Raw genomic sequence first — 19,604 nt, 5'->3', positions numbered from 1 at the left:
GCTCGACCATATGAGCTCTTTGTGAGACACATTCAACCCTCTGACAGGTTAAAGGTTTTGGGAATTTCATTCTGAGCTCTGGGTTATTCCTGTGTTATTCCAGGAATGCCAGACAGAGCGATCAGACCGGCCGGGATGCTCCCTCAGCTGCCGTCTGCCTGACACCGTCGGATGTCCTGTTCCAAGGTGTTGAGTTGCAGGTCAGCGTGGATTCACGAGGGGAGACCTGATTCGAAGTTTGGGCCTGTTGAAACACGCTTGACATCTCGAGGACTCAGCAGAATCCTGAGGTCATGTGGACACCAAACACCGCTTTACTGGTAGGGTTAGCTGTCAAAAGAAGGGGCTCTGAATAATCACCTAAAATATGACTTCTGCAGTTGGACTGGTTGCCCATCAAACACACAGCACATGTTGAAGGACCAGGGTGAAGTTCATGGTCCAAGTTTCCCTGCTCCGCCTGCAACGGCCTACAAACTGTTGACAGTTCAGCTGCCGAGCGACCCGGTGATTTATATTCCTGCGTTGCACGTCCGAGAGCAGGGGCAAGACATGTGGTTGGCACTGTCACTCAGCGGTGATGAGAGGGAAAGTGTTTCAGAGGCAGGGAATGATGAACAACGAGTAAATGAACGGGGGAGGAAGGAACTGAGGAGCTCAGGGGAGACAGAGAGTAGAGTCCACTGACAAGACCACCAACATATAGAATATCCGGTGCGGGATAAGCGGGGGCAGAAAAACACACTAAATCACACTCTTCAGAGGACGAAACAACCGGTGGAATTTCCTATTTCTATTTTGATTGCTTCTAATAAAATGGGATTCATGTGCATTATATTTGCAAATACAGAAAGAAACCTCAGACTCACATGGCCTGTGCATCTTTCACTTTTAATCTTACTCAAAGAGCGAAAATGAAAGAGGGGGTCGACACAATCGGACAATATTCTTATTGTTTGATGAGTCACATTGCAAAACAAGCTGATAAAGAGAGGAAGAAATGTTACTTACAGCTGACGCATTAAAAAAAAAGGCAAACAGCTTTTCTGCTTTGACTTTCTAATTTACATTTCGTTTTTTCTCATCTCCTAATGCCAAATTTGGTGCTTGCATGCAGACAGTACATCTGTGGGTTAAGCTCCAAAGCTGGAAAGAAACGATGACTTGTGCAGATCCTGGCATTAATCTGAGAAGCAATGATGCCAGGGATCCTTTAAAAGAAGACGTAGGTAGTGGATGCGGGTGTTCAGACTTATATTTTGAGTGGGAGAGGACTGAAAACGCTGGCAGGAGAAAAGTCGGTGGCGGCAGTGAACCTGTGTATGTCATCTAAAGAATCAAGGAATGGAGAGAAGTGAAAATAGGGATGTGATGATGAGAGAACTGAAGAGGGACAAAGCTGTGCAGGACGGAAGTCCTCCTCAAAACAAGTACAAGATGAACCATCACATGTCTTGAAGGAAGTCATGAATGACAAACAAAGTCCTTATTTCTGGCTGCAGACATCTGAAGTCAGGCAAAATACCAGAAGCATGCATCATTAAGTTTCCGTAAACACTTAAAAGTCCTGTTTCTACGTTCAAATTTAGTTTACACTGTAAAACGTCATAAAGGAATGTAGTCAAATCAACTTATCTTCTCTACTTTAATTAATGTAACTACACAGGTTTTGCTCATTTCTAGTTTTCATTTTCTTTTAACTCGAGCCATTGTGATTTAAAACGATGTCTTGACTAAATGAACAGTTGAGTTCACTCAACCCATTAAATTACATTTATAAGCAACAAAACAAGCATGGAAGCAGATTTTCTAGTATCCATTGTTAGAGAGTTAAACCTCCCCAGAAACCCTTGTTTTTTTGGATTTTCAGAAAACAGACATGTTGGAAACTTGCTGTGTGTCTCTCACATATGATATGAAGTTATGGTTGCTTCTTCTAACCTTGACAAAAGTTATTAGTGCATTCAGTACTACACCCGTAGAAAATGTATTTATCTCACTGTAACTGGGAGCAGCCTCACTGGTTGTCTTTGTGCCAACTCTATAAATTCTAAATGTTAAATGAAGAAGAAACTTTTTAAACTTAAAAAATTTGAAAGCAAAGCAAGTCTGTCTGTAACCACTATGTGTCCCGTTAATTTAACTTAATGTCTTAAGTTTATTGAACTTGTTTTCTCAAGCTCAGTTAATTCAATTCAGCCAGTTTTGCACATCAATGAATGATAACAGGACTTTGAACTAATTAGACAATCAAAGTGCAATTAACTCACATTTTCAAGGCAGTAGGTGAACTTGTGTCTCTAAGCTAGATGAACCTAAATATATTTACAGTGTGCAAGTCGCAGCAAAACAAGTGATGTGGCACTTCAGTCTGTCACATACACACAGCATACAATTAAACATGCATAATGTGGAGAAACAACAAAATCAGATGCCCTAAAGGCATAATGAACAGTTTGATGGAATTATGTAAATCAAACCAAACAAACAAACAAACAAACAAAATCTCATTACCTCCCACACAGCCTGCTATTGGCATCAACGCCCCATCACACTTGAATTTGTTCTATGGTATTTATCTAGGTTGTTTTCTCCTGACCAGATCCTTGCGTGTGTTGTATCTGCTCTCAGATGTACGTCGCTTTGGATAAAAGCGTCTGTTAAATGAAATTGTAGAACCATAGAATTGTAAATCATACTCGATAACTTCCACCATCATCAGATCTCAACCCAGATGAATATCTATGTGATGAGATTTTAGAGAATCACCATCACCAAAGCGCTGAATGAGGGGATAGCTTTTAGAGAGAACAATGTCTAATCTTTCCAAAAGAGCTTCAGAAAGTTGGACAATCTCTGTTGAGAAACAATGAAGGTGTTCTTGAGAGGTTTGTGTATAAAAATCACCAAAAAAAGCCTAATATCACGATTTATTATTTGAAATACCAGCAATGTCTGAGTAAATGGTGTTAAAAAGGTAGAACTGTTGGTTGTCAGCACAGCTTGATGCAACAAAGCATTGTGCCTTTTTGTCTTTTTCAGGGTCTGCGAGGTGGCTTGGTGGTTAGCACCGTTGCCTCGCAGCAAGAAGGTCGTTGCTTCGTGTCCCGGTGAGGACACTGGGATCTTTCTGCGTGGAGTTTGCATGTTCTCCCCGTGCAGTGTGGGTTCTCTTCAGGTTCTCCGGCTTCCTCCCACACAGTCCAAAAACATGTTGAGGTTAATTGGTGATTCTAAATTGTCCGTAGGTGTGAATGTGAGTGTGCTTGGTTGTCTGTCTCTAAGTGTAGCCCTGTGATAGACTGGCGACCTGTCCAAGGTGTCCCCTGCCTTCGCCCTAAGTAAGCTGGGATAGACTCCAGCCCCCCAGCGACCCTGGTGAGGATTAAGCAGTGTACAGATAATGGATGGATGGATGGCTCTTTCAGTTCTATCGAGCAAAAAACACAGGGAGATTTTGCTTTGAAATATACGTTTTGATTTTATAGTCTTCCTCTTTCATGGGAGCAGGTCCTCACTAAGCTCTTTGCTTATACCATGACTTCAGCTTGACTAATAACTGACAAAAGACCTACTGTTGTTCTCAACTGACAGTTTATTAACATGCTAATGCTCTTGAACATGTTAGAAATTATTCCAAAAAAAGGCACTTTGAATAGGATAGCAGGTTGCATTTTCTCAAAAATCAAAAAAAAAATCTTAAAAACATTTGAATGATCTTGGTCATGGCAATAGTTCACATGTATGATTACCAATTTTAACACCACGTCTAATTTTCTTACTTGTTTATATCATTTCCAGCCAGAAGAAACCTAACATTTAAATAAAAATGAACTACAAATCAGAAATTTTGCATGGAATAATTTTTGGGCTTAACCACAGGCTTTAGTCCAGCTGGTACTGATACCAGACAGAGTGGCGGCATAATGATCAGCTTCCCCAACACTTAAAGAGACATAAATTTACTAAATTATGTGCAAACATGAATAGCAAAGTGAGCGTGTAATTTAAATATGTAAATGCGGTTAAATCCACTCTAATACAAACTGCGTACACACCCGTGTCCACAAACCCTGGTGGCCTGTGCCCCCTGTGCTGTCACGAACGGGCTGCAGGATTTAGGGATTTTAGCACATTAACACAGCCAGCTACAGGCACAACTGGCTTATAATCAGAGCACAGTGACATAACTCTGAGGAGCGGGGATTAAGTGCTGCAGGCATTTTCTGCATTTTCTTAAAGCCTTTTGAACATTTACTACTGATGTGAAGCTCCATAGTAAATTTATTGGACTATGACTGAAAAAACGCCCTGAAAATGATCTGCGGACGGTTAAAAATTCATTTTATTGTTGTTGTTGTTGTTTTTTTCAAAATTCCTGCAATGGGAATCTAAACTCTACTATGAAGAAGACCCAGAATTAATTTAGTTTTTTTTCTATGTTGCTATTTCATATGAAAACTGTCTATATTTAGAAAAAAAAGGGTTGATTCTACATGTGTATTTCAGTCTGTTAAACAGTTGCATAATGCGTTCTGAGGCTCTGGAGGGAGTTTTCTGAAATCCGACAAAATGACCCTGATAACGTTGTGAGTGACGTAAGTCCCATTTTCACCAGCGACAAGCATCAGTCGGCTAATTAGAGCAAGGAAATTGCTGTAATAGTCACTGTATTTGCTTCCAATGGCTTCAGACATTTACAAGTCATGATTCTTCGTACTGTACTGATACTAATCACAGGAAGCTGGAAACAGATTTTGCATTGTTAGAAACTCATATATTCTCTAGAATTCTTAATTCTGGCCTGCTGGTAAGAGGAAACCAAACCCAAAAAAGGTGGGATGCTGAAAATCGTAGTTGTACGTGAACTGTACCAGCTGCTGCAGTGAAAAATAAGTTCTTAAAGAAACTAGGAAATCAGTGGCTTTGTAAGTGTGAAAAAAAGAGAAATTAAACACCGCTGTGGGAAAACTACTAAGTGTCCCAGTGACACAGTTAGTCTTGTATTTCTCCCCTGTGATGATGAAACCTATAAAACGTGGATGGCGAGTTGGTCCTGGAGGTCAGACTTCACCCGAGGCAAAGAGAGGAGAGAGACAGCGAGCACCGCAGGAAGACCGTCTCACAGCAGCAGCCAATCAAAACACCAAACCAACGCATTCCAGGAGCAGCAGCCAATCAAAGCAGCACAGTGGACATGTTCTGGACAGACCCGGGGATCTGATTGTACAAATACACAGCAGAGCATGGGCGTCTCCACCGATGGGAGCAATCAGATCTTGTAGCTCCAGTGCAGAAATGGACAGAAGCTGGTTTTGGAGGAAAAAAAAAAAAGGTTGCCATTTTTTAGGGACAGAAAAAGAGGAGGAGAAGGAGGAGTTTCTCATTCTTCTTCCAGTCAGGTTATCTGAGGTGAGGAAGCCGTGTCATATAAACTGCAAAGTGAGTCAGTGTTGAAATGACTGCACAACCTGCATGTCAGGGTTGCAAAGATGCTCAAAGACATATATTCATTAGTCTTCAGTGGCTACAGACTATTTTACAAATCGTCTAAGGCCTGAACATCATTAAGACCCTGGAGTATTTCTAAATTAATCCTAAAAGCTTCATTAGAAGGCAGCGGGAGAGGGTTCAGATTCTTCAGTCAGAGGGTTCTTGAGAACTGAAGCCTCTTGGATGACAAACAAAAGGCTCTTAGGACTATCAAGACCTGGATGACTGAAAATCTATACAGAAATATTTCTAAATGATAAAAAAAGAAAAAAAAAACCATGCAAACTGAAGGCATTTAATTTGACATTTTAGCTAAGATTTAGCTACATTTCACTGTTTGGAACATTTTATTCCTCCCAGAATCTGAGCTTTTCAGTCAACGAGATTCTCCTTGGCCAACTGTAAATAGTCTATAGCTGCACTAGCTCAGTCGGGGTTGGCGAGTTCAGTCTAATCAATGATTCAACAGATCACATGATCAAAGACTGTGACAAAAGCATCTTGCCCAACCCGCTTCCATCTCTAAGCTTCCTTAAATTTACATGTCCTCTCCACCAACATGTATCCTATTTCCATTCCTCCTCCTCCAGCTCATTTTTTTCCCCTCTTCGTCCTCATCTCTGCCACTTTCTCTCTGCTCTCTGCCTTCTATTTTCAGCAACACTCAGTCATTCAGGCCAAGGAGCTCAGCTCACTTGACTCTACTGTTCGAGACTGAAACGCACACACGGACAGGCATAACCCCTCTTATTCATACTGTATGTCACCTCAACAGCTGCTTACTTGTAATCCTCAGGTTCACTGCAATCAAAACTAAACAAATGACGAATGGAGACAGAGGCTCGTATTCATGCAGCATGAAAAATTCCCATTTTTTTCCCGTCCTGTAAAATAAACTGTCCGTGGCTTGTCACCTGCAGAGAGAACCACCGGTCTGCTTCAAGTGGAAAAACCGTCAGATTAAGTGAAAGCATTGAACAGATGGCACGGTGTGACCTTGACCTAAATTCCCAGCTCATGCTATGTGTTTTAGTTATCCACGACACACACACACTCACACGCATGCACGTTCATCCAGTAATCTTACTTTAAATCACATAGTGATTCCATATGTTGCTCACATCCCCAAAAAGCATTATGAAGAGTGAGGATTCAGATGGCAGCATCTGTTTGTGTTATTTCACCTACAACAGGCAAACATGAACAGAAAATTGTACAAGCAGCTTTGCAGAAAAGTAAACTTGCTTCGATATAATTACAATATTTTTCACAAAGGGTAAAAGTAAAGGCAGTATCAGTCTCAAAAACAAAGAGAAAATATGCCCTTTCTTAAATTCATGACTATTTCTGATGTGTTTGGTATTCAGGGCTGATATTGTTAACTCGACCTTTGACTTTGAAGCCAGTGTGATTGGCAGGTTGAAGCAAAGGCAGTGAAGACTCAGCAAGAGCAGAAAAAAGAAGAGTCAGACGATGGTGGCACTGGAGATCGGAGCAGAGACAATTAAGACAAAGATGTGAAATCTTTTCTACAAAGAGCTTGAAGACGTTTGATTTTCCAGTGGAAGAAGGAGAAAAGCCTGAGTGGAAACGATTCACATTTTCCTGCCTGACATTTGAGTTTTGAGCAGCAGGCTTGACTAAAACGCAGTGAGAAATAATGCATTATTATGTTTTTGTTATTTTAGGGATTCATATGCTCACCATGTGTCATCACAAGAGGATCTAAACTAAAATAGCAATGTGGAGCGCCGACATTATACCCCATCTGTCCACGTTGGCTTGAGTCAACAGTATCAGCGTGTCTCTGTCAATATTTCTGCACCAGCCGCCGAGGAATGCTACTCTGGTCAGTTCCTTCAAAAAAATTGGGCCAACGGGGGGAGAAAAGTGGGTCAGGAGCTAATTCGGAGTGTCTATCCACACACTCTCCAGTAACAACAACAACAACTTCCCTTGTCCAGCCTCGGAGATAAGTCTGCTGACATCGTCCACCTCCTGTTCTGCAGACCGGCTCACCTACAGCAGGAGACAGCTATCGCTGCGGCCCACCTGAGGTCAGTGGCACAAAGCAGAGGTCTCGGCCAGTGGAGCAAAGAGGAGAGACGATACAGATGGGAAATAGAGGAAACCAGGGCGGTGCTATGGGAAGCAGAGTCGGGCTGAGGTATAAAGTATGGAGCTGAAAGCGGAGGGGTGGATTTGGAGAAGGGCGAGGGGCTTTGAAAGCTGAGTGCACAGGACTACGGGGTGCAGACTGTGGTATGGAAGTTGCAGGACCTGGGGCAGGACCGGGAGGGGAAACAATAGCTAATGGACACGAAGGAAACTCCACAGGTCACGGGAGTGCAGATCACATGCTGATAGGAGCGCCTCGTTGCCGAGTGTCTCATTATGAAGGCACTTAGGAGCTGTGTGCATATAGTGAGGGTTTTTTAGCTGTTAAAATAAGCATTTTTCCTGGAAAATCCTCAAGGACCCACTTCCTTCCTCAAGCTGGTATAAGGTTGCAGGACCACACACAAACACACAAGTGTGTACAGGCGATACACATACCAAAATATACACAAATACACAAGGAGCAGATTTTTGCATTAGTGGTGCTTAAAAGCTGCCAAACGTAGTGGAATTTTGTTACGGTGAAACCATCACGATCCCATACTGAGCATGGCAGCCATTATCTCAGGCACGACGTGTGTCTGATTATACTGAAACTCTGAGACTGAAGAGAAATTACTGTAGCAGATCAGAACACCACTTACAGCATCTTCTGACTTTGTGTTGCTCAATTTGCGAATGTTTTGCAACAGACTCAGAGATGAATCAGTGCCTTGTACTGGTCAACTTCCTACACCGTAAAAAATGGAATTTGTTTTGTTTTTAACATAACATTTTGGAATAATTTACTTTTATTTTATTCATTTTCCTGTTTTGTAAAATTACAGATAATATCTGGTAAAGTCAAGCAAAAAAGCACAAATTTGAAAATTGACTGTAAAAAAAACAAACTGTAAATATTGTTCACAACAAAAATCTGTACATTTGCAAAAAGCAATAAAACTGTATTAAAATCAAATCAATGGAACATATATATATATATAATTATTATTTTTACAAATATTTGATGTTATTTTCCACCAAATTTTAGCTTGTTTGTTTTACAGGTTTTGAATGATACAGTATTCCACCACTCATCTTCAGGCACCCTTGCCATTTTCTAATTTCAGGTGCAGATTGTCCAGATGGCTAAATGTTTCTATAATTGTGAGAAAAACACTCACGGCCATTCTTTTTTTTTTTACAAAATCGGCTCTAAAGCTTTGGTTCAGTCTTACAGCTCTCATCAGCACTGTCTGCTGCTCCAACGGGCGGCTTTAATCAGAAAAAAAGCTCTGATACTCCTACTGTACACCTGCTCTGCCGCAAACAGCAGTTAGCAACTACTGGTGAACATAACATTTAGGATTGTTTTATATTAAAACATCCATCCATCTATCATGTATACCTGATTTGTCCTTTGGAAGCTCAGCAACTAAAGAGCAATATTTCCTCAGGATGCAAACCAAAAACAGAGCTACAAGCAGAGGTCATGTTGGATTTGCATTCGTCAGGTGGTCAGACACACAACTTCTGATGATGCTCAGCATCATTATTTCTATCAGTCAAAGAGAAAACAAAGACAAACATTCACCAGCTGTTGATTTGTAGAGCAGGTTCGACATCATCTGTGCTGTTTATTCTCTAATTTGTAGTTTTGTTAGGACGATAGAATTGTTCATATCTCATTTTGTCAAAATTTCTTTTTTAAAAAAAAGACAGCATTCTGACAGCTGATATTTACGCTATTTAGATGCGTAAAAATATTTAATAGTAATATATATTTAATGATATAGACGAGTAGATAGAATTCTAAATGTTAAATATATATCCTTTTTCTGTTGTCAATAACTGTAGCCAATTTGATATTATCTGTATTAGACTTGAATATAACAGTTTAATTTATTAAATAAAAAAGGAAATAATGAAATTTTGATACTTCTGTTAAAGTATTAGATTTTTTTCATGGAAATTTCAGTAATTTACAGTTACAGGTTGTTACATTTGAGTTTATTCTTGTATTTTTTTTGTGTGTACTTCAAACGTAAGAAAACATTATGTTAAACATTATATGAAAATATCCCCCCAAAAGCAATTTTTATTCAAAGTGTATTTCACAATTCCCTCAAGTGCTTCTTATCCATAGAGCCCAGTGTTGTTTGTTTTTTGGCTTACAGTTTTGCTGCAGTTATTGACTAAATTTGAGGATGTTTTTTCAGGTGAAACTTTTAAAAAAAACTATCTTGAGGCAAAAGGGGTTAAACCTTATCAACTCCTCACTATTGCTTCACAGTTTAAAGATGGAAGTGGAGACCCTCAGTGTTCTTTAGTGACTCCAGAGCCTCTTTAAGAACAAAAAGACTTCAGAAAATGTCTTATTCATGTGAACTGAGTTCATAATAAATCATACTAAACACTAGTTTATTTTTTTTATGTTTTGGACATTTGCACTCAGCTTTTTAAGTGCAAAATAAGAATATTCAAGGTTCTTATCATTCTAGCTTTTGCCGAGTTAATCTCTCCTCACTTCTAATATTTGAGGATTTAGTGAGACGTTTTAGGACAAGGAAGAAATTAAAGGCTGGATAATGGGTTCTTGACAGAATAACAACATAGATATACAATAAAAGTGTGGGACTATTTTTGTGATAATGCATCTGCAAGTTGTGTTACATGCATGTTTTGTTTTTTTACAAATGAAGAAAAAAAGGCTTTGGGAAAAGCCTCTGATCCAGACAGAAGTTAATGGGATAAAAGTCAAGCAAATGGAGCTACAGCAAACAGCTGCAGTAAAATAAATCAAGGAAAATTGACATGAAAAAATAATCTCTGTGAGGATCGATTTCCAGTTTGAACAATCAGCAGAGACAGCAGAGGGCAGAAAGACAGAGGAAAAATGAAAAGGGAGAGGTGAAGGAAGGAACAGGAGGAGAGACTGGGACAGCAGCCAAATCCACTTCCAGACTTGTTAAAGCAACTGCTGCACACTGCTGCAATATTTACCACACAGACACACACACACGCAGACACACACGTTCACTTAGTAAGCAGTGAGTTAATAAGGGACCTCCTAGCACTACAAACCTTTAATGTGTGCACTCAGTTGGATCTGCACATCGCAGCTACTAACACACACATGCGCTCATAATAACGCCACAGCAAGCCACCGTCATTAAGTTATAAAGGTTTATTGCACATTGATTGCTGAGCCAGCTTCTTTTCTGTGTGAGGTATCTTAGGCGTAACACAACAGCAGAAGCAGTGGAATTTTTATTTTTTTTACATTTTCAACATTGTCAGACAGACTGAAACCTGTTTTACACAAGTCAAAAGAAAAAAGTTTGTGGCTTTAATAAGAACTACAATATGAAAAGAAAAGAAAACGCTTTGGGTTAAATATCAGCATGAGACCGATTCTAGGAAAATGTGTGTCAGGAGGCCGCTGGAGCCGCACATGATGCTGAATCCTTCCAGTCTGATTTATTAAAAACATATTACAGACATGCAAGAGTCACACTAAAAGGATTCCCAGGCCATAGGTTGAGATTACTCACAGCCTCTCTGAGCACTTTTCAATAATGTGAAAATTCTGATGGATTATATGTGTTTTTTATAATCCTAGACTGCAGTGAAAGTGTGGAGAATGTGTGTCAGAGTGCGTTTTTTCAGACCAAGGTCATCTGTAGCTTATCAGCTGCTCTGAAATAGCAGCTTTTGTCTTAAATATCTTTGCCTGAGAAGCAGTAGAGTGTAGATTTTATTTGATTTTTTATGCAAAGGTGGAATGAGTCCGTTTTCATGATGTGCTGGACTCAAACTCCCAATGATGCAAAGTTTCTGCTAAAACATATATTCATAACATATGCTATAACATATATATATATATATATATTCACACACAGTCAACTTCTCTGTAATGAAACCATTTTGAAAATGTAGTAATGTGGTCTGGAATGATACATGAGAGTTACTGTTATGGATCAAAAGTGGAACAAAGTCACTGTTTTACAAGACTTCAGTAAATCTTAAGTCCCAAATCAAACCCAAACAAGCCCTTTGTCAAGTCCAAGTCAAGTGTACTGTTTATCTGTTTGCCGACCTGCACTGCTAAATGCACCTTTCCTTCTTTCAGCAGGACTGGCTGCTGTATGATTCATTTGTTAAGGCTTGAGTTAAAGGAAAATAAAGATGCTGTTGGGTTGTCTTTGTCGCCAGTGTTGTGTGGAGGTCAGGAATGCTTGTGGAGTTTCAGACTGGGAGAGTGATTCCCATTTTCAAAAAGGGAAGCCAGAGTGTGCGCTCCAGTTATCCAGGTATCAAAAAAAGAAAACAATTATTCCAAGATGCTGGAAGGGAGGCTCAGACAGATTGTTGAACTTTGGATTCAGGAGGAGCAGTGCAGATTCTGTCCTGGCCGTGGAGCAGTGGACCAGATCTTCACCCTCTCAGAGTTGCTGAAGGAGGTATTGGAGTTTTGCCATCTAGCCCACATGTGTTTTGTGGATTTGGAGAAAGCCTACAACTGTGTCCCTTGGGTAACCCTGTGGGGGCACTGCAGGAGTAGGCGGCTGCTGCTAAGAGCCGTTCAGTATCATGTAGAACCAAAGAGAGAGCTGTTTTCTTGGCATAAAGTCAAACATGTTTCCAGTGGGTGTTGGACTCTGCCAAGGTCGCCCCTTGTCTCTGATTTTGTTTCTGGCATTTATGGACAGGATCTTAAGACACAGACAGGGTGACCGAAGTGTCCGGTTTGGGAACCTCAGAGTCAGATCTCTGCTTTTGCAGATGACGTGGTTTTGCGAAGGAGTTTAAGTATCGCTGAGTCTAGTTCATGGGTGACGGGAAAGCAGAGCTCGAGAGAGACTGAGGGAGCTTAGCTGGAAGGCAAAGCTCTCGATTTACCAGTTGGTCTTCATTACAACTCTCACCTATGGTCATGAGCTCTGGGTAGGGACCAAGAAAATGAGATCTGGGAGGAGACCCAGAACTCACTTAAGGGATAATATATCTCATCTGGCCTGGGAATGGCTTGGGATCCCCCAAGAGGAACAAGAAAACATTGCTGTGGAGAGAGAACTCCGGAATGACGTGCTTAGAAAATGGATGAATGGATGGAAGGAAATGGAAAACTGCTTTGCTGTATTTTCATCTTTGAGCTTGGAGACAACATCAAGTCATTCAACGTCAAAAAGCTGGAGTCCAAGTGAAGCCACAAGCCACTGATGTTAAAATCAGTGTAAAATCTCTGTGAATTTGAATCTAAAGTCACCAGATTTACTGTACAACTCCTGTCAAGTCAAAAGCATCATCTTTTCATGCTGTTTGAAGCTCTGTGGTCGATAGTTAGATGCACTGGTACCCTTAACTGCAGAAATGTGAGCGCATTTGGTTTTATGTTTGGATAATCGGCAGATCACCTGTTTGCTATACCAGCCCTGTCTCCCAAAACACTTCCACTGAAAACTAAATGAACTTTTCAACAACAGTTTGAGGGAGACACAGTTTTTGCCAGATGTGTCCCAAATAGGTTTAGTATCAACTTATCTTTACCCTCAATATTATAGATTTACTGCCACTCCTTTTCAGCCAACCAATCACATATTAGATGTGGCAGGACTGATCACCGTGGTAACCTAGAAAATGGAGAAGAAGCTTTTTGCATTTTTGCATTTTAACCCAAAGTATGATGTTTTCTTAAACCTAACCCCATAGTTTTGGTGGGTAAACCTAACCGAGCCTCTAACAAGTGGTAAAACAACCATTTTCACTTGTTGTGAGAGTAAACAACAAGTGAAAACAAAACTTAAATCTAAGAGGTTCCACATGGGATGGAAACCCCAGTCTGCTGGTTGACTTATGCTGCTGTTCTCATACTTACTTTGTGGCTCCTTCAAATTGGAAGCCTTTCTTACTACGTCACAGTCTTCCCTTTCATGGAGAACTGCATTTGTTTTAAAACGTAAACAAGAATGCAGTTTATTTGTATAGCATTGTAATTTTTGGAGACAGGGTTAGCTATATGGTATGAAACTGAAAAGCACAATTTCTTGAAGATGCAGCTCCCTATACAGTGTCTCTGACAGGTGCTGAGGAAATACGGGGAACTGAAGTTATGATATATAATAACATTTAGTCATGACCTTCTATTTCAACTTGAATGTGGCTGCAGGTTCTCCACACGAGTACAATTAATAACACAAAAATGGTGCAACGTTAAGTGAACATGAACTTTATACGATAATGATACAATGAAAAAAAATCATGTTTGAGGTTCGCTAGTAACGACACACAAGTCTAAATATTTTCTCATCGTCTTTACACTTTGCAGGTCACATGACAAACAGCCACATCAAGTAGGCAAACGAAATTGTCATAATCCTTAATCCAACTTTAAAAGTGGGTTAAGATGGTGAAAAATCTGTTTTGTGCACTGTGCAGAAGTAAGACACTGCAGGCACCATGGAGGTGACCTCAAAGATTAAAGGATCATTTAAATGCGAATTTAAGATCAAATAAAGCGCTTTAACATCTATAGAGAAATACTGCACTGTTACTGCATATTAATTTTCCAGAAAAAAAAATGTACTGACAACAAGTCTTTGCAGGGATTAAAACATTTTGTCCTCAGTGGCTTGAGGGCCGATTCGGTTTAAACTACATACCATCATGCCATGAATTCCCTCTTAAATGTAGCCACAGATATTCAATAAAACTGTCACAGTCAATGAGTACATCAAAGATACGCGCTGAGGGCAATTACAATAATCTGCAGCCAGATAAGGAGGCACCCAGCAGAGAACACAGTATGAACAGCACCAGCTCTGGATAAAACTCCTGGGAGGAATTCCCTGTTTATCTGGCAGAGAGCGGAGTGAATGTCAGTTATGCGAGCAGAGATATGACCATATCATATCGTGCTGCTATGCAGCTGAGACACAGACCACACAGGTCGACAAACACTGATTGATTAGAAAGGATTTTTGTCAAAGGGCCAAAGCGTTTCCTGATATCAGAGGAGAAAATAAACACTCTCGAGTGAGAAAACAAACCTGAAGCATGTGCGCCCAAACAATGAATCTAATCTACACTCCTCTCTCAGCGCTGCCGTGTTTGTATGAAATGTTTCGCGCAAATACACAAACACGCGCACACTCTCACCCTCGTCGCATGCCACCGACGGCATCCCCTCTGACCTCCCTGCAGCCTCTGGGGCCTCATTACCCATAGTACACCTCTCCTCCGAGGACTATCACTGACAGTAACGTGACCCTGGCTGCTGGTTGTGCCACATTGGAGACTGTTACCACACACGTACGCACACGCACGGGCGGACACGCATGCAGACAAAACACACAAAAGTAAACAGTCTCGCAGCGCAGCCAATGTGACCCTGTCGCCAAGACATCTCCCCGGGTCGCACTTAACTACAGTCGCCATGACGCCTGTGCATGTCAATCAAAAGAGACACGCTCTGAGGATAAGAGATATGGACGGGGTCAGAGTTGGACTCATTAATCATCTCCTTAGATGCTTGTATCACAGTTTCAGAGAACGTGACTCCCAGAGGGAAAAGGGAGAAACGATAAAAATTCAAGTCTGAATGAAAAGAATAAATTATAGCAACAGACTTGAAATGACAAAACCCGTGTTTGCTACGGTGAAGGTCAGCTTCTGTTAGTTATAAGTAACCTCAAAGCAGAGGCGGATTGTGTTTTTTTGCACCTAAATATGTCTGTGTACAAGCTAGACTGTGTGTTTCTGTGTAGTGTACAGTATATCATTATTCCCGAGGGTCTGACGTCTGACACAGTGGCTACGAATCATGTGGGAGACATTCCCAGAAGTCCAGTTTTATCCCAAAGTGGGAATGCAAACAATCCAACAGACAGGACATTGAAGGCACACAACCCCCTCTTACACACACACATACACAAACAGTCACGTTCTCACTTGAAAGGTTATCATACCTGCTGATCCACTGGTCACCTTTGCGGCTGCCTGGCATGACAAAAGAGAGAAGGAGAAAGAAACACAAGATAAGTATCAGAAACAAAAGGGATAATATATACAAACACTTAGTGGATTCACTCTGAAGCAGTGGAGAATGTAAACGGGCCAAAGGCAGTGACTCAGTATCCCTGCTGCACAGTAGCAGTAGCTATGCTGGGAAAATGACCCAAATTCTAAATCTGGTTCAACCAAGAGAAACAGATTTCCTGAGTGTTTATGCCTTTCCACTGTATGAACACCCACCAAGCACCAAAGGCTTATTTGTTCAAATAAACTAGAGATTTATCGGAATTAAGAGGGGGAAAAAAATCACAAGTGAGGCATATTAATAGCTGACGTCTCATTTGATGAATGAGACTGAAGTTCTTTCAACGAAAAGCTACTTAAATCATGATAGATGATGCAATTAAATTACAGGAAATTGCAAAGGATAGTGAAAGCGTGTGTGTGTGTGGGTGTGTGTTGAGAGTCTGTGAGCTGGTTTGAAAAGAAGAGAGAGAAAAGAAAAGAAAAAAGGGGGGTATGACTGAAAAAGTAACCAAAATAGATGACGACAACTGATGTAAGGGTACAAGTAATTAGGTCATAATATAATCATAGAAGCTCTCTGCCTTAAAAAGACGAGTTAACTGCACTTCAAATGATTTCTTAGTTTAAAGTCACCTGAGTTGCAAAAATGTAAAATTAGCTAAGTTATATTAACTAAATTTGAGAAAATAAGTTCAATAAATTTAAGATACGAAATTGAATCCAATTTTCAGTTGATGCCAACTCCAGCCAACTTACTGGTTAGGAGGAAGCCTGAGAAGCCTACAAGCCAGACTGTCTTGCCCCTACAGTAAAACATGGGGGTGTACCAGTGATGATCTGGGGTTGTTTCAGTATGGGTGGAACAGGGCAAATGCAGTTGTGTGAAGGGCGAATGAATCATGTACATGGCTACTCTTGAAAACAGTCTTCTCCCATCAGCTGGAAAACTCTTTCCTGCCTCCAATGACTGGATTTTCCAACAAGACAATGCCCCTTGCCACATGGCAAGGCCAGTTAAAGCCTGGATGGAGAACCAGAACATTGGAACCATGCCTTGGCCTGCTCAGTCACCAGATCTAAATCCAACTGAAAACCCGTAGAAAATCATCAAATGCAAAATGAAGAACCACAAGCCCAAAAACAAAGCAAATCTGTTTGAATTTGGGCAGGAACGGGCTGCTGTGACAGCAGAACAATGTCAGAAGCTGGTGGAGAGCATGCCAAGAAGCATGGATGCAGTCATCAAAAACAATGGTTATGCAATCAAGTACTAACTCCTGTGTGCATCATGTGACTAAAACAAACAGAAGGAAAACATGGAATGCCTTAAAGCACTGTTTTTGGCAGTACAATGATAGCTATTGATGTAAGAACTTAAGTGATCTTGGTTATTATCAAGAAAACCATGGAAAATGGCAAGATATCAGCTCTTAAATTAAACTCTTATGAGGTATTTTGTTGTTATCATTATATTTGTCCAAACAAATGTATCTTTAGTTGTACAAAGCATTAAAATGAACAAGAAATTGAAGAAAACAAAAGTGGTCTAGTCATTTTTTCCATGACTGTGTATATCTAGATTAAGCAAACTAGAAATATAAGTTGACTTGACTAATGTTCTGTATGCTATACAGTGCAGTACTATCCATAGGTCTTGACAAACTTTAAGATTAGGGCACCTAATGGACCAGATTACTTCCTAACCGGTGTATGAAACATTATCTCAACACAGTTTATCATGAATGCTGCCACTGTCGTAGGAAAAGTCCACATCCATACAAAGAAGCTGGAATTCACCAGCAGTTTTGCAATTACACAGGAAATTCAGCTTGATTTCCGTGAGGTTTCCTGAGGTCACTGTACGCTGTAAATCACTACACCAACAAAGCATCCTCTCACTTGTTAAGTTTCACGTGAAAGCAGTGATTTATATTTAGTTTCACATCTAAAAATCAGTCATTTTAAAAGGATCACAATTAAGGTTCACATTTTTTTTCCAAGTCCGATTTAAAACAATATCAGGTGTTTATTTGAGCGCAGTAAATGTTTGTTTTGCTGTGAACATTGATATTGTTCATACTGGTCATTAGAAATTTGAGCTTTCCGTGAAAGCGATAGGAAGAAAATAAACTCCCATTAAACATCCCCATATGCAACCCTGTCTCCCAAAAACCACACAAGTAAACTGCATTCTTCACTATTTTTTTAAATAAAGATTTTCTTCCTTGAAAGGTAAGACTGTGATATTGTAGAAAAAGTTTGAAGAAGGCAAGGTAGGATGGGTGGATGGCAGCGTAAGTCAGAAACAGGATCTTTACCAAGGAGACCAATGTTTGCAACTCACATGAGAACATTGTTCTTAGAATTAAGTTTCATTTGCACTCCTTGTTTAGTTTTCACTTAATGTTTGGTTAGGTTTAGGCAAAAAACAATGTGTTTAGATTTCTGGGTTACCTGTGTGATGAGTCCCACCCCATCTAATACATGAAAAGGCAAGAACAGTAAAGTAATAAACCAAAGAGCAAGAACTGGGGTTTCAGGTAAGGAACAGACGCTCCCACACAGCAGGCAGGTTGTGGAAAGAGAAAGACACATTTTGATAAACTTGCTGAAAGGCTGGAAAAGCAAACAAAAGGCAGCTGAAGAATGCAGGTGTATACAAACTAAGACAAAAGAGAATATCAAAAGAAACTAATCGTATGAAAACAGAGACGTATCCAAAAAGTACAAAATACACAAACAAGGGAATGAAGAACAAGAGGCTGACAAACAGGATTCAGAGAACTAAATGTGCATCGGATGAAGAACACGAGGGGAAATTCAGGCAGGTGAACACAAGATAAGTGAGCAGACGAACTGGCGAGGAAGATGGAAAGACAAGATCGTTTATACACAAAGAACTAATTGGTGAAACAAGACACGGTTTACCCATGAGACACAGATGAACACAGTCTAAAGAGGAGGGAAACAAACAAAAGGGAGGAAGTAAAACAACTAGAGACACACAAGGACAGACATTTGTAGGAAAAAAAAAAGCAGACAATTACAATAATTGTGATAAATCACAAGCAAATATAAACTGGTAAAAAAAAATGTTTCTTTCAAAATGTAGTTGAAAATGCAGTTTAGTTGGACAGAAATTGAATTTTTACAGAGACAGCGTGGCCATATGTCAGTTCCTGACACAACTTGAGCTACATCTTACACACATCTAACCTTCATATGTGAGCCTTCAGTAACAGTACAGTCTGGTCTCATACTTCTTGCAGGATGCTTTGTCCAAAAGTACTACATCTTCCGAATCGCTAGTCAACTACTCACTTAACAGGTTCAATCTTTGTTCTGGATGCTGCTGATTTAAAGAAATGAAAACTGAACGATGAAAAGATCAGCGCTTGCAATTCACGCCCATCAGTTTACAAAATAAAAAAAATCTAGACAATGCTAAAAAAATGTTTCCACAAATAACTTGAGAACACTGTGTATCTGCACGTGTGTGTGTGTGTGAGAGAGAGAGAGAGAGAGAGAGAGAGAAAGAAAGAGAGAGAGAGAGTCAGTTTGGAGTTTGGACAGCTGTACTTTATCAGTCACGGTTAGGGGAAAATAAACCCACTCCTTAGCATCAGTCTGATCCCACGGCCCCTGCTGCTCCCTCTACCTACCTGCACACACAAACACATGCACACACGCTCCCGAATACACAAACACGCTCACACACACGAATATACACAACACAGCTACTAACTCTGACACCAAAGGAGTGTACCGTTGTATTCAGCAGAGTCGTGCCATCTCTTATGGAAGCCTCAATCTGCAATGCAGCTACTACACCTACACTGAGCACTTACTCAGAGGTGTGCAGATAAAAACCAGCTCAGTACTGTTTTCTGCTGTTATAAGAAAATTCCAACTGTTAAGTACATATAGCTGTTGTGACAGCTTTAAAATAACATTTTTTCAACGTGTACTTGGTT

The 19,604-nt window shown here is 40.3% G+C and overlaps 1 protein-coding gene across 1 annotated transcript in view; it reads right to left on the bottom strand.

The window, feature by feature from the left end:
• The window catches only part of LOC103354096 (stAR-related lipid transfer protein 13), a 52,303-nt gene that overhangs the window by 29,610 nt on the left and 3,089 nt on the right, over positions 1-19,604 (bottom strand). The window contains exon 3 of the mRNA XM_008277357.1: positions 15,558-15,588. Within this exon, the coding sequence (XP_008275579.1) occupies positions 15,558-15,588 (31 nt within the window). The remainder of the gene's footprint in view (positions 1-15,557; positions 15,589-19,604) is intronic.

The sequence above is a fragment of the Stegastes partitus genome, unplaced genomic scaffold (assembly GCF_000690725.1).
Source record: "Stegastes partitus isolate 25-593 unplaced genomic scaffold, Stegastes_partitus-1.0.2 Scaffold96, whole genome shotgun sequence".
NCBI classification, from domain to species: Eukaryota; Metazoa; Chordata; class Actinopteri; family Pomacentridae; genus Stegastes; species Stegastes partitus.
This window is presented reverse-complemented; position numbering and strand designations above follow the sequence as displayed.